This window comes from Perna viridis, chromosome 11 (assembly GCF_037379345.1).
Source record: "Perna viridis isolate PV_CMFRI_1.1 ecotype Kerala chromosome 11, ASM3737934v1, whole genome shotgun sequence".
NCBI lineage: Eukaryota > Metazoa > Mollusca > Bivalvia > Mytilida > Mytilidae > Perna > Perna viridis.
Window position 1 is genome coordinate 3,864,362 of NC_142455.1, and position 19,610 is coordinate 3,883,971.

A 19,610-nucleotide genomic window follows, 5' to 3' on the forward strand; every position below is an offset into this window, starting at 1 on the left:
CTCATCATTATACAGACTTGTTGCCATCATTTTGGATATTGGTTTCCACAGACTCTTTAAACCAGTTTGTGTGAAAAGTCAAGATGAAGAAAAACGATCATTCTTCCACTACCGTTTGTCAACAAAAGTATAGATGCAATTAATTTGGCTAACATCCTCCATCACAAAAACGTTATCAACAAAATTCCCCCATATTTCAAAGACAAATCCATACCAATTATTTCATATTCCTATACTTCACCAACTGCATCCAAAATTTTCAATTATTGAAGGCTATTGCAGAACCTCGAGATTGAGGACTTCAAGGCTAAACCATCTGACTGTTCTTCCAAAACCTCTCCATTCAAATATGGACCTTCTGGTCACGTCGTTACGGGAGATTTAACCATCATCGAAAAAGAATCTCTGCGTAATATCCTTTCTAAAGATCCCAGGTACCGTGAACCACGCTCTACAAATTAGAATTATAACTTTAAAGTTCTTATGGATGCCGTCGAGGACTATGCAAGAAAATGGATAAAACGAGAACAAGACAACATTGATTCTCTGTCAGAGTGCTTAAAGGCCGTTAGATCTTTCATTTTGAAACAAATGCAAGTTTTAAGTAGGTCGATGGGTGCCAAGGCTACATCGGTTTTCAAAGACCCCGATGTAGCAAAAAACATTGTCTACTATACATGACAAGTATGTTGTCGTAACCAGCAGACAAAGCCCAAAACAACATTGTTTTTGTCTGCAAAACGTTTTACATCCAATGTTTATTATCAGAGGTAGACATAGAAAATAATAGCAGTGATAAGACCTATACTACTACCAGATTCTTTAAGGAAGAGATTGTGGAAAACCATCAATCTGTGCTATCCTCTTTTGGCCTCTCTACCAAGGACGATGATTGCAATTTACCGCCTATGTTCTGGATTCCTGAATTCCACAAAAATCCATACAATTAACGTTTCATAGCTGGATCTGCAAAATGTACCACCAAACCTCTTTCAAAACTTTTAATTTCTATACTCACAACTGTCAAAGAGCGTCTGCAGTCCTACCACAACACTTGTTACTCCCGCAGTGGTATTAATTCAATGTGGATCCTGAAAAACTCGAAAGATCTTTTGGAGACAATCAGTTCAAGACTATTATCTGAATATAATAGCATTAAAACATATGATTTTTCAACACTGCATACTTCTATTCCCCATACTCAGTTAAAATCCCGACTTAAAAACATTATACATCGTTATTTTTTTCCAAAAATAAAAAGATAGTACACCTAGATACAAATATACATTTCTTGGTAGAGATTCCTCATACTTTATAAAAACATAATTCCTAGTCATCTTCCAAATATACAGAGGAAGATGTTTACAAAATGCTGGAATTTTTAATCCACAACATATTTGTCCAGTGTGGAAGACGTGTTTTTCAACAGACGGTCGGCATTCAAATTGAAACAAATTGCGCTCCTTTACTTGTAGACCTATTCCTTCACTCTTATGAGACTGACTTTATAGCTGATCTGATCCGAAAGAAAGAATATCGTTGAGCTAGATGCTTTAATCTCAGTTTCCGCTATATAGATGATGTATTATCTTAAAACAATCCTAATTTCTGGGATTTGATACATCGTATCTACCCAAAAGAACTTGATATAAAGGATACTACAGGCACTGTAAGGTCAATCTCATATCTTGACCTACACTTAGAAATCGATGGTAAAGAAAACTATTGATCAAACGTTACGACAAACGAGATGGCTTTTCATTCAAAATTGTCAACTTTCCTTTAATCTGTAGCAATATCCCTTCAGCACCTGCGTATGGAGTGTTTATATCACAACTCTTACGTTATGCAACAGCTTGCCGAAACAACGCAGACTTTTTGTATCGTGCAAGAACTCTAACAAATGGGCTTCTGGAACAGGGTTATGATGCTCCAAGATTGAAGTCATCACTACAGAAGTTTTATAGTCGTCATCATGAAGTCGTTGATCGTGTATCCATCTGCACCATGAAAACTGATTCATTCAACGGTTCATAGTTTTCCTTTCTTCGTTTATCTACCCCGGACTTGACTTTTTATGAGCAAAACAATGACGAAAGTAAATTTTTTTATGCTTGACTTTTTATGAGCAACTCGGCGGGTGCTTCTAGAAAAGCAGAGGACGCTTACCTACCAGTGCACCTGTTCCATGCTCCCAGTTTTTAGTGGAATCCGAGTTGCTCATTTGCTTTTGTTACTTTGTATGTATGATTGTAGTTACTTTATGTTCTTTGTTGTGTATATCTCTTTTCCATGTCTGGTCTTTGTCCCTGGATTGCATTCTTTTAATTACCGCTATAACCTTGGTTCCCTTGATTACTCTTCTACAATGTACTTCAATGGAGTTTTGGGGCCATTTGCCGCCTGCCATGTGGTATAAAGGTTGCCTTGTAGTTCATTGGAGACTTACATGTGGCCTTAGGATGACATTTTCAACACGGTGTTATTGAATTGCCATATTCACCATACCTATTCCCGTTATATTTTATCAGAGATTGTACACTACTAAGTTATATACGTCTGAAAAGGTACATTGTGTTCTAACTTGTGCTAACTCTGTCTTATCTTTTCTGAGTATGTCTGAAAAAATACTTAGATTATCTTGACCGAGTCTCATCTTGTCCAAACTAGTCTCAACTAGTCTCGACCATGTCGCGACTTGTCTCGACCAGTCTCAAACAGTCTTGCCAGTCTCGAATAGTCTCGACTTAGTGTCAACCAGTCTTGACTAAGTCTTAAACTGTCCCAACTGAGTCTTAAACTATCTCAACAATTTAATTCAAAGCTCCCAACAACCTTATTAGTCTCGACATGAGTTATTCATCCATTATAAAAATAGAATGTATGGAAATTGTCTTAATTTATTTTAAAGTGGGAATGCTTATTTTATTTGAAGTATATTTTTCTGAATAAAGATACTTTTTAATATATAAATTTTAGATATACCTTTACTTTAACATTTCGCGACATATTGTCATTTTGTCGATTTTGTACCTTCAATTTATATTTTTATGTAGTTCCTTTTTACCTTTTAAAAGTGGCCATTGTTCACTTATTCGTTATTGTAATTAACGTTTTGTTCGAGCCACTTCAAACATATAATATTCTTAATTTTCCTATCCGTGATATATCTAAATAGTTGTGGGCCTTGAAATATTGCGTTTTACTTGGTCCTGTAACTTATGAATTAATGAAAATAAAAATGTACTTCATTTTCAAAAGTTACTTAAAATTACACAAATATTCCGACTTTTTAACAAATTGCATACTTGTATTTAGATAACTATAAAGTTTTACAATGGACTTAAAAACTGCCATATGAGGGGTAGTACCCAAACATGAGGGGTTTCCTAACTTGAGGTCTTGTAACCTCTGACAGTCGGTAAAGGGAAGATTTCCCTGATTTCAACTCTTTTATGTGAGAGATTTTGCGTGACAATTTTTTTCCTCCCCAAAATATATTAAAAAAAATCTTGTAAAATGTTTATTGTTCTTGTTATGCAACATTTACATTAAACCACTGTGGTATATCAAAACTACTGTTTTCCTGATTTAAAAACTCTGCAAATTGTTTCATAATTAATCATGTTGCACCCTATGAAGACATACGTGTATACCTATCTGTTAATTGCAAGAACACACCTGTGTCAACAGATTCTCGAACCGCGAAAAGATAAAAGAATCTGCCCACGCTATCTTTAAGTGAGGGAAAATCGTCCCTTGAATTAAGTAAAAATGAAGTCCGATACATAATGTATTTGCAATTAATTTATAAGTATATATATCATCGTGGATTTATCCCAGGGAATCCGATTAACTGAAATAAATAGCCGAGAACAGAGTTGTGGCACAATCCACATAAACCATTATTTTTTTAAAGAATTAATTTTTAACATAGAAATACTAGTTTCAAGCTCCTATTCTAATATTACATGTAAGCATATTTTAATTAATGATCTCGAATTTTGTTGCACTGTTGAGGTTAGTTTATCATTGAAATACATGAAGTTCTATTTTTATATTTATTCGAGTGAGGCCTCTTTAAAAATTGCATTGTTGTTTTCTCTCTAATTCCGCTTTTTTTTTTCACTCGATATAAACCCAAATTCTTTATATACATATATACATAGCCCATGTAACTTATCGAAAACAGATAGTACTTCGATTATAAATGGTATTACTCAGTGCGTGGTCTACATGTATCTGCTACATATTTCAAACCCCAGCGCGCAAATTAATTGTGCGTGTGAATTATACATGTACGATACATGTAATGTAATGGAAATGAGCCTTCGTACCAAACATCACACAATGAAAATAATTAATCGTTAAGGTAATTTGTATGTTTATAGTTGAGCTGTCTAATCTTTAAATAGTAATATTCATGTGAATTTTATACATGTAAAAGTGGAGTAAGGGAAGAGCCTTAAATCTCCATTCAGCTCGGAATTTTATCATTTTGTTTTTTAAATTGTTTGTAACTACATGTGTATAAGGTTTAAATTTTATTCATATTTTTCGTCTTCGGTTTACTTGGTCAGTATTAGATTTTATAACATTACTTCGATACCACAAATGAACTATATATATATACATGTACATTAAATAATTCCACTCAGTATCTGTGTAATGCTACTAAAGACGCAATATACACGCGTATCACTTATCAACTGTCAGCTAACTACCATGTGTCTAAATACATGTTTTTATGTTAAATTCTAAAAAAAAAAACAATTAGGGAATTATAAGGCCCCCGATTAAGGTTTTTTTTTATGATATTGGGACTAATCCAAGAAAGGATCACCCTAAAGACATCGTTCACCTATATACCCCCGCGTTACTGGCTCCTGTCTGACACCAATAGACAAATGTTCGTTTAAAATAAAATCGATCTAAGTATTACACCGAAACTACCGTCTAAATAAGAATAGCTTATAAAACTCTATGGTAACAACCTACTTACATCTCAGATGATTATGATGATTGTGTTTTGTTGTTAACAAATTCGAACATTCGATTTTATAATGCATAGCCAAACTAAAAGGAGTCAATAATTGCATGTTTTTATAACATGTATATCGTTAAACATGAAGCTGATACAAATCTGCTGCATGCCACTTGTCTGCTTTTTACTAGATAAAAAGTGAGATAGTTCATAAACCTTTAGTATATTATGTCAAACATGTGAATGTAACCACAGAGGCTTATTAGCGTCAACTAAACTGTTTATTATTATATTTTTTGCGTTATCATGTGAAATTATTCATCTACAACATTAACGCGGAATATCCGCTATAAAGTTTGAATACATATCTCGTAACACTTATACAAGTTACATCTTAACAAAAAAAAGACAGCCAGACACATTGTTTTCGGTGCAAGCGAGAGTGTGAACTTCTTTTATTTGGCTGTACGACTAGTTTAAAGCAGGGTCTGTTCGATTGGTAAAGTCGTTCTCATTCTTTCTGCCAAAAGACGTTAAACTATATCATTAAATGGTCAGACATTTGGATATAGTTATACCTGGATTTGCAGTGTGAGAATATGTAAAGATGTAGGGTGTCCGTACTTCCGCCCGTCCATACTATCTTCCTTCATCATGCTATACAGGGGATGTATCTTGCATATCTCATATCTTCAATTATTTTTAAAATGCCTCAAACATATTTTGGTTTCTCTTCCGACTATACATAGGTGTACTTAAGATATAGGAAATTAATTGCAAATTAATTTAAAAAAGATAATACTATAATTGACAGGCACGATTTAACCCATTTTCTTCTCTATATTCATCCTTTTATAAACTATAATTTTTATTTCATTAAAAAACTGCACACACAACATAAAAAAAAACAAATAAAAGAAGAAAAAAGAAGAATTCTATTATTTTTTGTAATTAATATATCACACGAACATTATATATCAACATAAATCTGTATAATAATGATACAACATTATCCTTTTATACGGTACCATGTTTATCGCTTATCTGATTCAAGTAGTTCATGTACATGTAGGTTTTGTGATATCGAGGAACATAATAAATGCCACCTGCCGGGTCGGTTGGATGGTACATTGTATAATGTCTGAATAGCGTAAATACTCGTACATAATTTTCTCTAGTATAATGATAAACGTCACATACAGGTATCTAGTGTTTTCATCTGGTCCTGTGTGTACTCATGACTCATGAGGGGTGTTAAGGTGCACCGAAAAGCGATTCATATTCTTTTTAAAGATAACTTCGGGGCTGAACAGGAGTGTTTAAAAAAAGACTGGCTTCAGAGGTTACTACAAAAGGGTTTTCAAGAACTATAATCTGTACAATTTTGTTCACAATTTATGAAAGTAATATGAGTATTGTGATTTCGAGGATCGTAATAAATGCCACGCGCCAGGACCAGTTCCACGGTTTATTGTATATTGGATGAATAGGGTAAATACTAGTATACAATTTTCTCCAGTATAATGATGAAGATCACATACAGGTACCTAGAATTTTTATCTGGTCCTGTGTGTACCCAGGACTCCTGAGCGGTGTTAAGATGCACCGAAAATTGATTCATATTCTTTTTTAAAAATAACTTCGGGTTGAACAGGAGTTTTTACGGGCTTCAGAGGTTACCACGAACGGGTTTCAAGCTATAATCTGCACAATTTTGGCCAAAAGTTTACATTCTTGAGTTGTTACTTATTCAAATTCTCAGCACAATATTGCTGTTTAAATCTAAGAGTATGTAGAATCTATTATCTAACCTGAAAATGTTTGTATGCATGCTTTGATTTCAATTAGGCAGAGTAAATTGTATTTAATATATTTTTTTACTTCACAGGCAGCGGTGAAACATCACATTTTTCAATTAAACAATTTTTTATTTAACTTTCTTTTCAAAATCTTCCATCCAAATTTCGATATTTTCCATATCATAGTATCACTATGAATGTTCTTACCTATAACCTGAATAATTAAGTAACAGTCTCCATAAAAATGATTCAAAAGGCAATTCATGCATAAAAAATACAGTGGTTTTATCTTTGAATTCTTAAATTAGGACTGTTTTCAGTCCTAAATTGTTAAATGTATGTCATCGAGACAGTTTGAGATTAATTTGAGACTGGTCGAGACTTCTTTAAGACTATTCAAGACTCTTCGAGACAGGTAAGACTCTTCAAGACTCTTTGAGACAGGTTGAGACTGGTGAAAACTTTGTCGAGACTGGTCAAGACAAGATAAGAGAATTCGAGACTGGGTCAAGACAAGTCGAGACACCGCCAAGACTTTTTGAGACTTGATTAGACATGGTGAAACTCAGTCGAGACAATCAAATTATTTTTCAGAAAAATTTAGAGAAGTTAAGACAGAGTTAGCACAAGTTAAAACAAACTGTACCCTATTCAGACTTATATAATTTAGTAGTGGTAGTGTTGAGACGGTTAAATGTTTCCCCGTGCTAATGGTATATGCTCTCATATCATTTCAGTTATCGGTGCGAATGTCCGACAGAGAAATTCGATAAGTTCTGTTTTTTGTCTACTGATTTTCCATTTCATGTTATACACCCAATATATCATTAAATATAGAATGCTACCCTGATATACCCCTGTCGTTTTGTTTTGTCCTTTGTTGTTGTTAACCGTAAATACTCAGTCGGGTAATTCATATAGAATAGCTCTCTATATTTAACACCGAGTGCAGTCAATTATTTCAAGTCTTATACACAGCACCAGTTCTTAAGACGCCTGTTTTTCTCTTAACGTGACTAATATACAACAATGATTTATCCATTTAATGTAGATTAGAATAAACTATTTTTAAAATATGTATTTTTCATACGATCAGAACGTGATAAGGAAATATTTTAATGGAAATAATACATGTGTCATGCATTAAATTCAGAAAATTCCCTTTTTTATACAGTAAGTTTATTTGCTAATATTTGGTAGAAGGTCAACTACTATGTGCCGGATTTGATATAATATGGTAAGAGACCTTAATATGGTTTGTCTTCCATTATTGTGATTGCATTATAATCATCTCTTCTTCAATTACTGCATGTTCTAGGATAAATGCTTATGATATGTTAAAGAAAAAAAAAAACAATTGAAATGGTTCGAGCATAGTACAGGCGTCAATAGAAGAAATTGTTAAAATGACTACAGGGGTTTGGTGGTCGTCATCATGAACTTGCTTGGTGTATCCATCTGCGCCATGAAAACTGATTTATTCAACGGCTCATAGTTTACCTTTCCTCGTTTGTCTACCCCGGACTTGACTTTTTATGAGCAACTTGGCGAGTGTTTCTAGAAAAGCAGAGGATGCTTAACCGACTGGTGCACCTGGTCCATGCTCCCAGTTTTTAGGGGAGTCCGAGTTGCTCATTTGCTTTTGTCACTTTATGTATGATTTTAGTTACTTTATGTTCTTTGTTGTGTATGTCTGTTTTCCATGTCTGGGCTTTGTCCCTGGATTACATTCTTTTGATTACTGCTATAATCTTGGTTCCCTTGGTTACTCTTAAAAAGAGAACAATGTCAAAATATTGATATGTGAAAGGTAAGGACTAGCTTCTCTTTTGTCATTGTCTTTCACAAAGTTTTGTAGGTCAATATGCACACAAACACATTTTTTTCTTTATAAAATAAAAGGTTTTTAAAATGTGAAACCACACAGTATACGCATACATAAATATAGTTCAGATAATTCAAATCTGCAAAGTAAATCTTAATTAATGTATTGATGAATTCTAGTTGCATCCCTTTGGTACTTATAATAAATTCAAAGCATGTGATAAGGACATTTTTTATTTGTTAACAAGGAAATTACAAATGTTTCATTTCAATGAACCCGGGATATCCGTTATAAATGAAATCGGAGATTGTTTAATGGCAAGTATTGAATACACACTTTAATAAAAATGTCATAACAGGTCGTGGACGGGATTTGTCTTTTTTAATTTAAATTATATTTTGGTGTGAAATTATATAACAAATGCATGTTTAATCATCCGTTTTTTTGATATAACGTATATGAAAAAAAAATATGTGCTAAGGATATATCGAATCAGAAAGATTATTTCGAACTACGTTTGTGCAATTTGAAATACACGGACAGAGATTTCGGAGCAAGAAAAGAATCCATACTGTCAACACATCAAATTAGTAATAAAACTAATTCAATGTTTTCTTATGTTTAAAAAAGGAAATATTTTGTTAAATAAAACATATACCACTCTTTTTAGATGATTGGCTTCAGGAAATGGCTCATGGCGGTGAGGCAGTAGGCTGTGAGTACTATCGGAAAACTTATTACCATATTTTGTAAGAATCGGTCAAAATAAGTAAAGTTTTACACATGGATTCCACAACAAACCGAAAAACAATAAACAGTTTTTAAGGAACCCTTTTTATTCGATATCACCATTATTAAATTATTGTTTTACTGGAGATATTCTATAATTTCATTGTATGACAATACATCTATCTTAGGTAAATTAAAAAATAGTCAAATCAAAATGATATCAACATTTTATGAACCTTTTGAAATCATATATAAATAGAATAGCATAATAAAAGTGCGAGAACGTTCTAAATTTAATATGATGTCAAAAGCACAGGACACATAAATGTCTCATCAGTTGTATATTTGAAAATTGGTCAATTTATTATTTATTCTTAAATTGTAAACAGTTATTTATGATAGAATATGCATGTCAAATAATTTTTACTGGAAAGGTCGACGTCAAAGTGCTTACATATTTCAGTTGAAATGTTTTTATCGGTAAGGACATTACCAAGATAAATTGCTAATTTTGTACTAATACAACTGTTACTTTATAGGTGACGTACGAACAATTCTTCGACAAAATCGCCAAATATTTCTGGATAATTTAGAAGTCAACAAAACTATTGGTCCTTTACGAGATAATAATATCATTTCTGAGGACGAATATCAACTCATTATTTCACAGAGGGACAGAAGATTTCAACGTCAACAGATTTGTGAAATACTTGAAAATAAAGACTGGAACGACTGGCAAGAACCTTTCAGACAAATACTTCAAAGCACAGGACAATCTAATTTGGTTTCGTCTTCTTTTTCACATATAACAGGTTTTTTCCTTACTACTATCTTTATCGAATATTGCGACGGAAAAGGGACTCCCAGGGCTCTTATTGGCCAACCTCACCACGAAATTAATTATGAAGTATTAAAACTGAATTGTGAATTTAGATGCTTGAATCCATTTCAAGGTTGATATATGACTTAAATAAAGTTTCAAATTTATGCAAGGCACAGTTATGAAACAAAATTATCTAATTTGGTAATAATTATCCACTCATAAGCATTACATTTCAATACGATTTCTTCCTTTAGTCAATCTTGTCAATAAAAAAACATTGAATTTCAGATATTAACTTTGATAAGAATCAGCTATATTACCTTTATTTTACTTACAGACCTAGACGGAGTAAGAAACATTCCCCTTGGACAGACTTGTCTTTTACCTGAAAATGACGAAATTGTAATACGAATAAATGTGAGAATGGCAGATCCAACCAACGAAGAAATATTGCTGCACGAGTTAAGTACGGTCCAATCAGTTGTTGACGAGGCAATTGCAAACGAAGTACTTGATATCCGTGAAGGAAGATCCATATGCATCCACATGCGACAAGTCAAGGCAAAAGAAGCTACAAAATGTATCATAGAAACTATTCAAAATTGGTTTCAAAAGGCTAAAATATCTGCAGGTCTTATCCTCGATTTCGAGGTCTATGAAAAGCCTCCAAATACGTTATTTGATGAGTATTTCAGTAGGTATTTGAATTACAATGTGTGTCCTTTTAACTATGTGTAAGCTCAATAATTTGAAACTTTAAGATAACATTAAACATAAAATATTATATGTTTCTCAGTCGTAAAAATTAATTACATGTATTTTGTGAACAGTTAGTGATGATGAATGCTTTCGACAATTTGTCTGCAAACGCGAGTAGAGAGTCTATTTAGATTTGTATGTACACACCACAAATCGTGTGCAACTCTTAATGTGTGGTTTGTATTCCAGTGCTACCACAGAAAAGTGTATCTCTCAAACTAAGTGAAACAAAGACATGTAGTGGGTTTGTACACGTTTATATAGTATGTTATTCTCTCGCTAAGTACAAACTAAATAATAAGAAACACTTAATACATTTATCAGTGATTTACTTCAAATAATAAGAGAATGATAAATGCGAACTGACTGGTAAAATTATCGGATTCATGGTCGTTGCAAACAAAAATAACTACATGATTTGAATTATAAATGAACACAAACTAAACCATATGTCTCTTCCCGTAATTAATTGATATTTTAGTTCCCTTTAGCTTTGGGAGAAATATTGGGTTTTAATGTGTTACTGTATTGACTTATTTATCACGATTCTCAAAATGTCGTACCGAAAGAAAAAAAAACATGAAATAATTACTCTTTAAATGAATGATATTCACTTATTAAGTTAAATTTTCAGTTGCCTTCGTAGCACGTTAGTGCGCAATGAAGAATCAATTTTTGGCCAAATCGAATCAGACATAATAGAAAAGACGTTTGATCGTTCAGAGTATGTATCACAATTTATACAAAACGTATGTATCAATACTCAACGGCCAAGAATTCTGAAAGCAAAGATGTTCTTGATCTACGTGATGCAAAATGAGAGTATGCTTCAGCACTTTTTCGCGGTCTTAAAAGAGGAGGGTTTTCTCAATTTTGACGTGGAAACATGTAAAGGATGTAGGAATAAAGGTAAAGCCTTTTTTAACGTAGCAGGCAGACTGCATCTAAAATTTGACGAAAACATATATTTAGTTAATATGGTGTCATTAAAGCTCTTGAAAGTGCATGGAAATTATAACTTTTAATTTTTCCATTAACGTACATTCTACCTTCTCAGCTCCTGTAGCATTTCTTTGCATACACTTACTAGTTTCCATTCTATTATAAGTACAAACTACGTCACAGAAAAGTAATTTAATTGAAATGATTTTGTAATATTCGATATAGCATCAGGTAATGTTATATCAACTGAACAATGCAAATTATTTCAAAGAAAGGCTGAAAGATTGATGATTTTACATTGAAAGTTGTTTTGCAAACTTGTTTTCTTGGAATTTCATCGAGTGGATGTAAAACAAAGGAGACAATGACATTATTAAAATTATAAAAAAAAATAGCAATCATATCGAAACTCCCATACAAAACGTACAATACATACGAACACAAAAAAAGCAACCAGGATGAACTAAGAACTTAGACGATAGGAAAAGTGTATACTGCTTTTCTTGAAACACCAACTGAGTTAGAATACAGTAGACTGCAACAGTTTGGTACGATTATGAAGAAAAGTAGTCGTTCATGTGTATTTTTTACAGTAGGTATGTATGACAAAACTCATACTGTGGATTACGAACGTAATTTGCTCGCTTCATTGAATCTTTTTATACTATTTTAGAAAATTGTGGACAAAAATTAGAACAGGATATAAAGAAACCATTTCTTTTATTCACAATCAACAAGTAAGTAAAGTGAATCACTACATCATACTCAATATTTTTCTATGATCTTTCTTTAGAAGAATTATGCTTGATGTTGCGATTAGAATGGATTCGATGATTTTCAGGATATAAAGTGTTTTATATGCATAATGAGTAATTTAAAAAAAAGAAAGTTAATTGAGGGTTAACTTAACATATTAACCTTTTCCATTATTATGTTCTAGTGGATTGAGATCCAAAATGCATTAAATGTAACTTTTTTTCATATCAATCATCAGCAATTTATATCAATTCATAAGTATCACCTTAATTCTCTTCTAGAAACACTAAGTATCAATAGTTTCTAATATATGTATGTGTTTCTGGCCTCCGTAACTGAACAATAGAAAATAGGGTCAGACAGAGGTTTTTTTGCATATAGGTCCACAAACGTTAGGTTTAGCATAATTGTAACATGGGCAGAAGTGCTTAGAATGATGAGCGTTTCGGCGGTCAAATTATCATGCAAATCTATGAAGCCATGTCAAAGTTATTGTCCTTTTTCGACATTCTTTTTGCCAATTTTAATGATTTTACTGTCTAAAAATCTTTTCTAACACTACTTTAGCAATAGAACCATACTTGGTATGCATATTCCTTAGCGCATTAAGCATAGAGCCTATGCCGAAACTACGCAGACTTTTTGTATCGCTCTAGATTTCTAAAAAATAGGCTTCTGGAACAGGGTTATATTGCTACAAGATTGAAGTCATCACTACAGAGGTTTTATGGTCGTCATCATGAACTTCAAGGTGTCATAGTTTTCCTTTCCTCGTTTGTCTACCCCGGACTTAACTTTTTATGAGCAACTCGGCGGGTGATTCTAGAAAAGCAAAGAACGCTTAACCTACTGGTGCACCTGGTCCATGCTCCCAGTTTTTAGTGGAGTCCGAGTTGCTCATTTGTTTTCTTGCTTTGTATGTGTGGTTTTGGTTGCTTTGTGTTCTTTGTCATGTGTGTTTGTTTTTTAGATCTGGTCTTCATCCCTGAATTATATTCTTTTGATTGCCGCTATAACCTTGGTTCTCTTGATTACTCTTTGATCCGTTGAAAAACTTGGCCGCCGCTATTAAAAAGACAGGGATCAGACAATACTTTATCGAATATACAACGCACACATGTATTTCCAAATCTGTTAAAATATGTTAAACCATGTTGGTTTTGTTGCCCTTTTTCCAGATTTTAGTTACTCGTTTTTAATATTATTACTTTAAAATTCTCAGAGAGCTTTTAGACAAAATTTAATGAAAATTCATATGAGAGTTTCATAGATATAAGCGTTATAAATTTTTATCCAAGAAAAAAAAAACAGCTTCTGATGGAAAATTGCTGAAGTCTTATCAAGACAGGTGAGCGATTCATGCTCATCCCTTGTCGACACAAATTTCCTTTGCATTAAGTTTCCATTTCCTACTATTCATTTTTGTTTATTTTATACAACATGTTAGTTTTGCTCTGGTTGTCTCAGTGACGTTTACCAGGTTCTTCATATTTTGGCGTAAATTAGCGATCCTTGTTCAGTTTACATATTTAATATTGGCCAAATACATCAAGCATATATCATTGATTATAATCCTAACGGGGAGTGAAATAAACGGTACTGGTCAAGTACCGGTCCTTACCAAACCTAACGTCGTCTGCTAAAATGTTCAGTTAAAATCCGCTCGAGACGGGAGAGCCGTCTTACATACTAAGGGCGATCCCGGCTGGGATCGGGAACCGGAAGTGATCCGGTGAGCTGAAGCTAGAGTTCTATGAACACTAGGAGTAGAATATATGACGTCTAGCTCACTAAACTAATGGAATTACTGAAGTTCTTAACAATGACAGTGAAATACAATAAATCCCTAAAGTGAAAGAGTAATTCCACTACACTAGCATAAATGCTAATAAATTTTATATATCTATAATTACATTGTATGTAATATTGTTTTCTCCATCTTTATTTTTTAATAACTACGTATCTTTTCTATTTTTTTTCAATTTAGTGGGAATGTTTCATTTGTATCAAGAGACGAATATCCAGAAGAACACTGAAGTCCAAGAAACCAACAGACCCATATGGAAACAATAGTGTGTTAAGCTGAATGATGAACATCAGGTACAAATTCTACTGTAAAACTCTTACCAAACCCATTGCGTTAGGTAGACCGTAAACAGTTTGCTGTGACTTTTATTTTACAATTATACAAGGTTTTTCTATAGCCTCATCACATTTTTATTCTTGTTTTGCAACAAGATATCCAAATATCAAAGTTCATTATGTAAAACAAAACACAACAAATAGTGAGTAATTGGTGTTCAACGACATGTATTAAACATATTGAGATAAAATTTAAATGATGAGGGATAATGAAATGTGATAAGTACATTCAATGTGTAACTGCTTTTATAAGAACTATTAATTGAAATGTTTATGATTGTCCATAATTCAATTGTATGAACTGCTAACCTTTTTACTTTTATGTTTTTTATTTCAATTTAGGTTATCCAGGTCGTTTTTGAAGATTAAAGTACGGACTTTATAATAATATCGACGTGAGATCACATGTGTTTTATGTAAATAACTTGGGCTATGACTTGTTTATTTCGCTGAATTAACTCCCCTTATAGTGAATAAATATGTATACTATCCATGATTTTTAATATTCAAGTCATTAAAATAATTGTGCATCTTTCTACTTACTAAAACTAGACAATAAGTCTTACTCCTTATTTCTAATGTTGTTTTTAATGTATCCAATCATAATATGACATCATTTAATTATCACTCATAACAGTAAAATCAATTAATTTAATAACTCATATTTATCTCTTGTCATTAGTTATATAATATCCCAGGTCTGTTGGTAGATAGAGTGATAATATTTAATTCTTAACGTTATAATAACAACAAAAAAGGTAATTCTAATTCAACTGTTTTATGAATGATAATATCAATAATCCTTAAATAAAACATGTGTTACTATTAATGTGTCTCCGTGTTATGTTTCATTATTGTAACCGTCGTCATTTTTTTCATCTTCCTGTCTTTTCTTGCAAAGTGGCAGGTTTAGACCTTTGCAAATTGTTTTTGTTTTTGTTTTATTTTGTTTTGTGTCTTCTTTTCCTTTCAGGTAAGTTATAATTTTGTCGAAAAAATAAAGATTTAATGTTTATATAAATTAAGCTTTTTATGGTGATCTTTTAAATGTTTGTTGCCGAGTAATCCATTAATTGTTTTTTTATTTTATTTTAAAATCAACTTGTTACTGCTTTGACTGTCTAAAACCGGCGTGCTCAGCGTGTCGGACTAGTACAAAGGTCTGTCCGATTGGTAAATCGCGCATGAAATAACTGCATACGTTGTAGGTGCATTTATATATGCCTAAAGATATTCATTGAATTTAGCGTAATAAATGAAATGAGAAGAGACCCTAGTGTAAGCTTAAACGTTGCCTAATCTCCAGGTTATACCTTTATAGATTTTTTGATACCACTTTTTTTACATGTATTACGGGGATGTCTTGATATCGATTGTAAAATTGTCGTCCCTTTGTCCAATGTATCGAGCCACTTTTTATAATCACAAGTCCCATTTGTTATAGTTTAAATAATTTATCAAAGTCATTGTCAAAAAATTAGGTAGTGTATATCTGATAAACATTTCTACTGAGCCGTTTAATAGTTCAGTTCCAATAAGTAAGCAAATGAACTGGATACATTTCAAAATAGGCCAATCATGTGACGGAGATAAAGCGCCCATTCTGTAGGTAACGTTCTCTTCTTTTTCGTGAGTGTGACATCCGACATTTGTTGAAGTCCGCAGAAAAAAACATTAAAATCTTCTGTAATAATATCGGTAGAGCTTGAAGATAACACCTTAAAATAATACGGTTTCAAAAATATAAGGTAACTGATAATATAATCAATGAAAGGTCGTCATTGGAACGAAAGGGGAGTGCTGCATTAGATAATCCTATTCTATATTGGGAACACTTTTTATAATAAGATTCCCTAGCAAGAAGAACAAGAAGCAAGAAAAATGAACAGAAGAGAAGAGAAGTTCATTATTGGAACCAATATTCTAGCCAAAATAAAAAAAAAACGCAATACAGGGACAAAGTCTAGACAGGGAAATAAGGACATACAAACCAACAACAAAACAAAAAAACTAAAATTGAAACAATGAAAGCAATTCGTACAGAGAAACAAAGGTTAATGAGCCACTCGGACATCCTTAAAATTGAGAGCATGTATCAGATGCTCTTGTAGAGTAAGCTCTGTCTGATTTTCTAAAAACATACAAAAAGTTCGGGGAAGACAGAAGAGGAAAGGAAAGCTATGACATGCTGAACAAATCGGATCTCATGGTGCAGATGAATACATTGTAACGATCCAAGAGTTCATGATGACAACCATAAAACTTCTGTTGTGATGTCTCAAGGCTAGTAGCAACATAACCCTGTTTCAGAAGCCTACTTGTAAAAGTCTAGTGCGGTACGAGAGCTCTGGCATAACGAAAGAATTGTGATTTTAAAACTCCGTGCGCGGGTGCTGAAGGAATGTTGCCACAGTTAAAAGGAAAGTTGACAATAAATAATGAAAAGTCACCGCGTTTGTCGTATAATTTGGTTAATGATCTTCATTTTTCCGTTCACTTCTAGGTGAAGTTGAAGATACGAGGCTGACTTTTACAGTAATTGTAGTATCCCTTATTTCAGATTAATTTGGGTAGATGCAATGTATAAAACCTCGAAATTAGGATTGTTTAACGATAATGCGTCATCTATAGTGGAAACTGGGATCAAAAGATCTAGCTAAAAGATTTTCTTCTTAGATGCAAACATTGGAAAGGCCTTTAGAATAATATTCAAGAATAACAAGACGGTTTTTCTCTCTGAAAGATAGATTGTCGAACCTGCTGAATAATGCGTTATTTTGTTGACTGTTACTTACAATATTCAGATATGTAACAATATTTAAGCACTTTTTAATCCATAATTATATTATTTACTCTTTATATACATTGTAACCTGTATAAACCGAACTTGTTTTAACTTAAGGAGGTAGACCGAGGATAAGGAATATAACTCTTGCAAGTCATTGGAACGTTTGTATTCCACTTTTAACATCAATCTCGTGTAAGCATCAAAGTGATCTGGATTGATTTCATTATGTTTCACGTGAAAGATTGATAGGCACTGGGAAATCGAATATGATAAAAAAAAAACATATCACTAATTGCAAGAGTTACATCCTATGTCTACGTCCTCAAATATATGTTCGGTTTAGGCAAGCTTTCAGTTAATTGAAATGCATTTGAATTGATGTAAAGGGACATTTTAAAAGGGCATGTGAACAAAAAACCAGGAAGTGGTTGGTGTATCACAAATTGTGTTTTTAAAAGAATTTCTTCCATTTCATATCGCAAATGGATTCTTTCTCAAAGTTGAATGTTGGTTTTTTGATTAACTGCAACGGCCAGGAAATAACAAAGATGTCCATTTTAACGATTAGAAAAGATGTAATCGTTTTAATTTCAACTAGGATATATATTTTCCTATTACCTGAACAATAAACAAGGTATTTAACTATAAACTCACGCCAATTTTAACCGGTCTACTTTAACAAATGAAAAACGTGTGCGTACTGGAATAGGTTAACATGAATTTATCATAGTTTTTGTCGTAGTCATATCTGCATATATAATATTAATATTAATAATAATAATAATGATAATAATAATAGGATTCCAACTCATACCGCAGTGATATCTGTAGCAACACTGCTTGCGCAAAGTCCAGCGTACTAGACAACTCGCCATGCTAGGCTATATAAAAATATAGCCTTCGCTGGCCGGGTCATCCTTTTTGTAGGGTTGCCTGAATATAGCTGAAATATTGCTGCTCGGGCGTTAAGCCCAAACAACCAATCAATCTTTTTCGTAGGAGTACTCTATGGCTGTAACTAAGTGCACCATGTATGGTTTTACGGGAAAGTTCATCTATGTGTTATTATGTAGAAAAGTGAATCAAACTTACGATACATGTCACAACAAATCAATATTATACAACGTCTCAGAATGTGACGACTCGATTCACTACACTTAGAAAGGTCCCATTTGAGCATGTAATTCATCAAGCACATCAAGGGATTTTTTAACAGTCCATAAGTTGTTAATTCCATTAAGCTTTGTTACAAAATGGTATCGGGCATTAAAGTATATGGATAAATGGAAGAGTGACATAAGATCGTTGTAATGACGTCATAATAGTGCCACAATTTTACGCCATTTAACAAGAAAAAAAAAAAAAAAACATGGAAGTTGTGATTTTTTTTCTAAGATATGTACATCTAAACAATATGTCCACACCAAAGAAACAACTTCATATTTTTACATATGATACACTATGTAGATATTTTCACTAAATATGAATTAGTGTCTTGGTTGTGGACACCTTTGCTCTGCCAAAATGTTGACCAGAATGTGACAAAAATACAAATTTGATAGAATATCAGAATATTGGTAAACTACAAACAATTTTTGTGCCTATTAACGCAAGAACTATCCAAACTTTATTTGTTTTCTAGTTTTTAGTGGATTAAAGTCTCCAAGTTCACAATTAAATCATTCGACGTTTAATGATGAACTATTATAGTAAGATAAATGAAAAAAATCTAGTTGTAGAGAAATGACTTGATGAGGGCATAAATTATATTGTTTAGATGATTTATGAAGTTTTGGAAGCTGTTCATGGTAGGAACGCTACTAGCCCAGCTATAAAAGAGGTAGCGATAATTTAGTCTGCTGGAATGTTGTTGAAGTTTTCATTTCTTTATAGAAATTTTATTATATTATTCTTCTTTGTAGAATTTCATTATAAAATTTACATATTATTTCCAGATTTATCAGATGTAATAAACTCTTAGCCAAGCTCTCTAAATTTATTTTTTATTCGGAAAATGCGGTTTTGATGTTCTTAATTTGGAGAAAAAAATTCTTAAAAATGTA

At 32.7% G+C, this 19,610-nt stretch overlaps 1 protein-coding gene across 5 annotated transcripts in view; it reads left to right on the forward strand.

Annotated features, from left to right (window-relative positions):
* LOC148602367 (uncharacterized) overlaps nt 1–19,610 on the forward strand; it is a 53,902-nt gene that overhangs the window by 4,013 nt on the left and 30,279 nt on the right. For 2 of the 5 annotated variants that reach the window (XR_015916582.1, XR_015916583.1), the window contains 8 exons: nt 9,279–9,323; nt 9,877–10,149; nt 10,498–10,854; nt 11,109–11,163; nt 11,554–11,828; nt 12,535–12,598; nt 14,605–14,717; nt 15,102–15,250. Coding sequence is in view for 1 of the 5 variants with exons in the window: in XM_088552676.1 (XP_088408802.1) it covers nt 7,902–7,956; nt 9,279–9,323; nt 9,877–10,149; nt 10,498–10,854; nt 11,109–11,163; nt 11,554–11,828; nt 12,535–12,598 (1,124 nt within the window). In the remaining 4 variants the exon portion in view is untranslated. Of the gene's footprint in view, nt 1–7,852; nt 8,021–9,278; nt 9,324–9,876; nt 10,150–10,497; nt 10,855–11,108; nt 11,164–11,553; nt 11,829–12,534; nt 12,599–14,604; nt 14,718–15,101; nt 15,251–19,610 lie in introns of those variants that run through there. The other 3 variants (XR_015916580.1, XR_015916581.1, XM_088552676.1) reach the window with 3 other exon arrangements.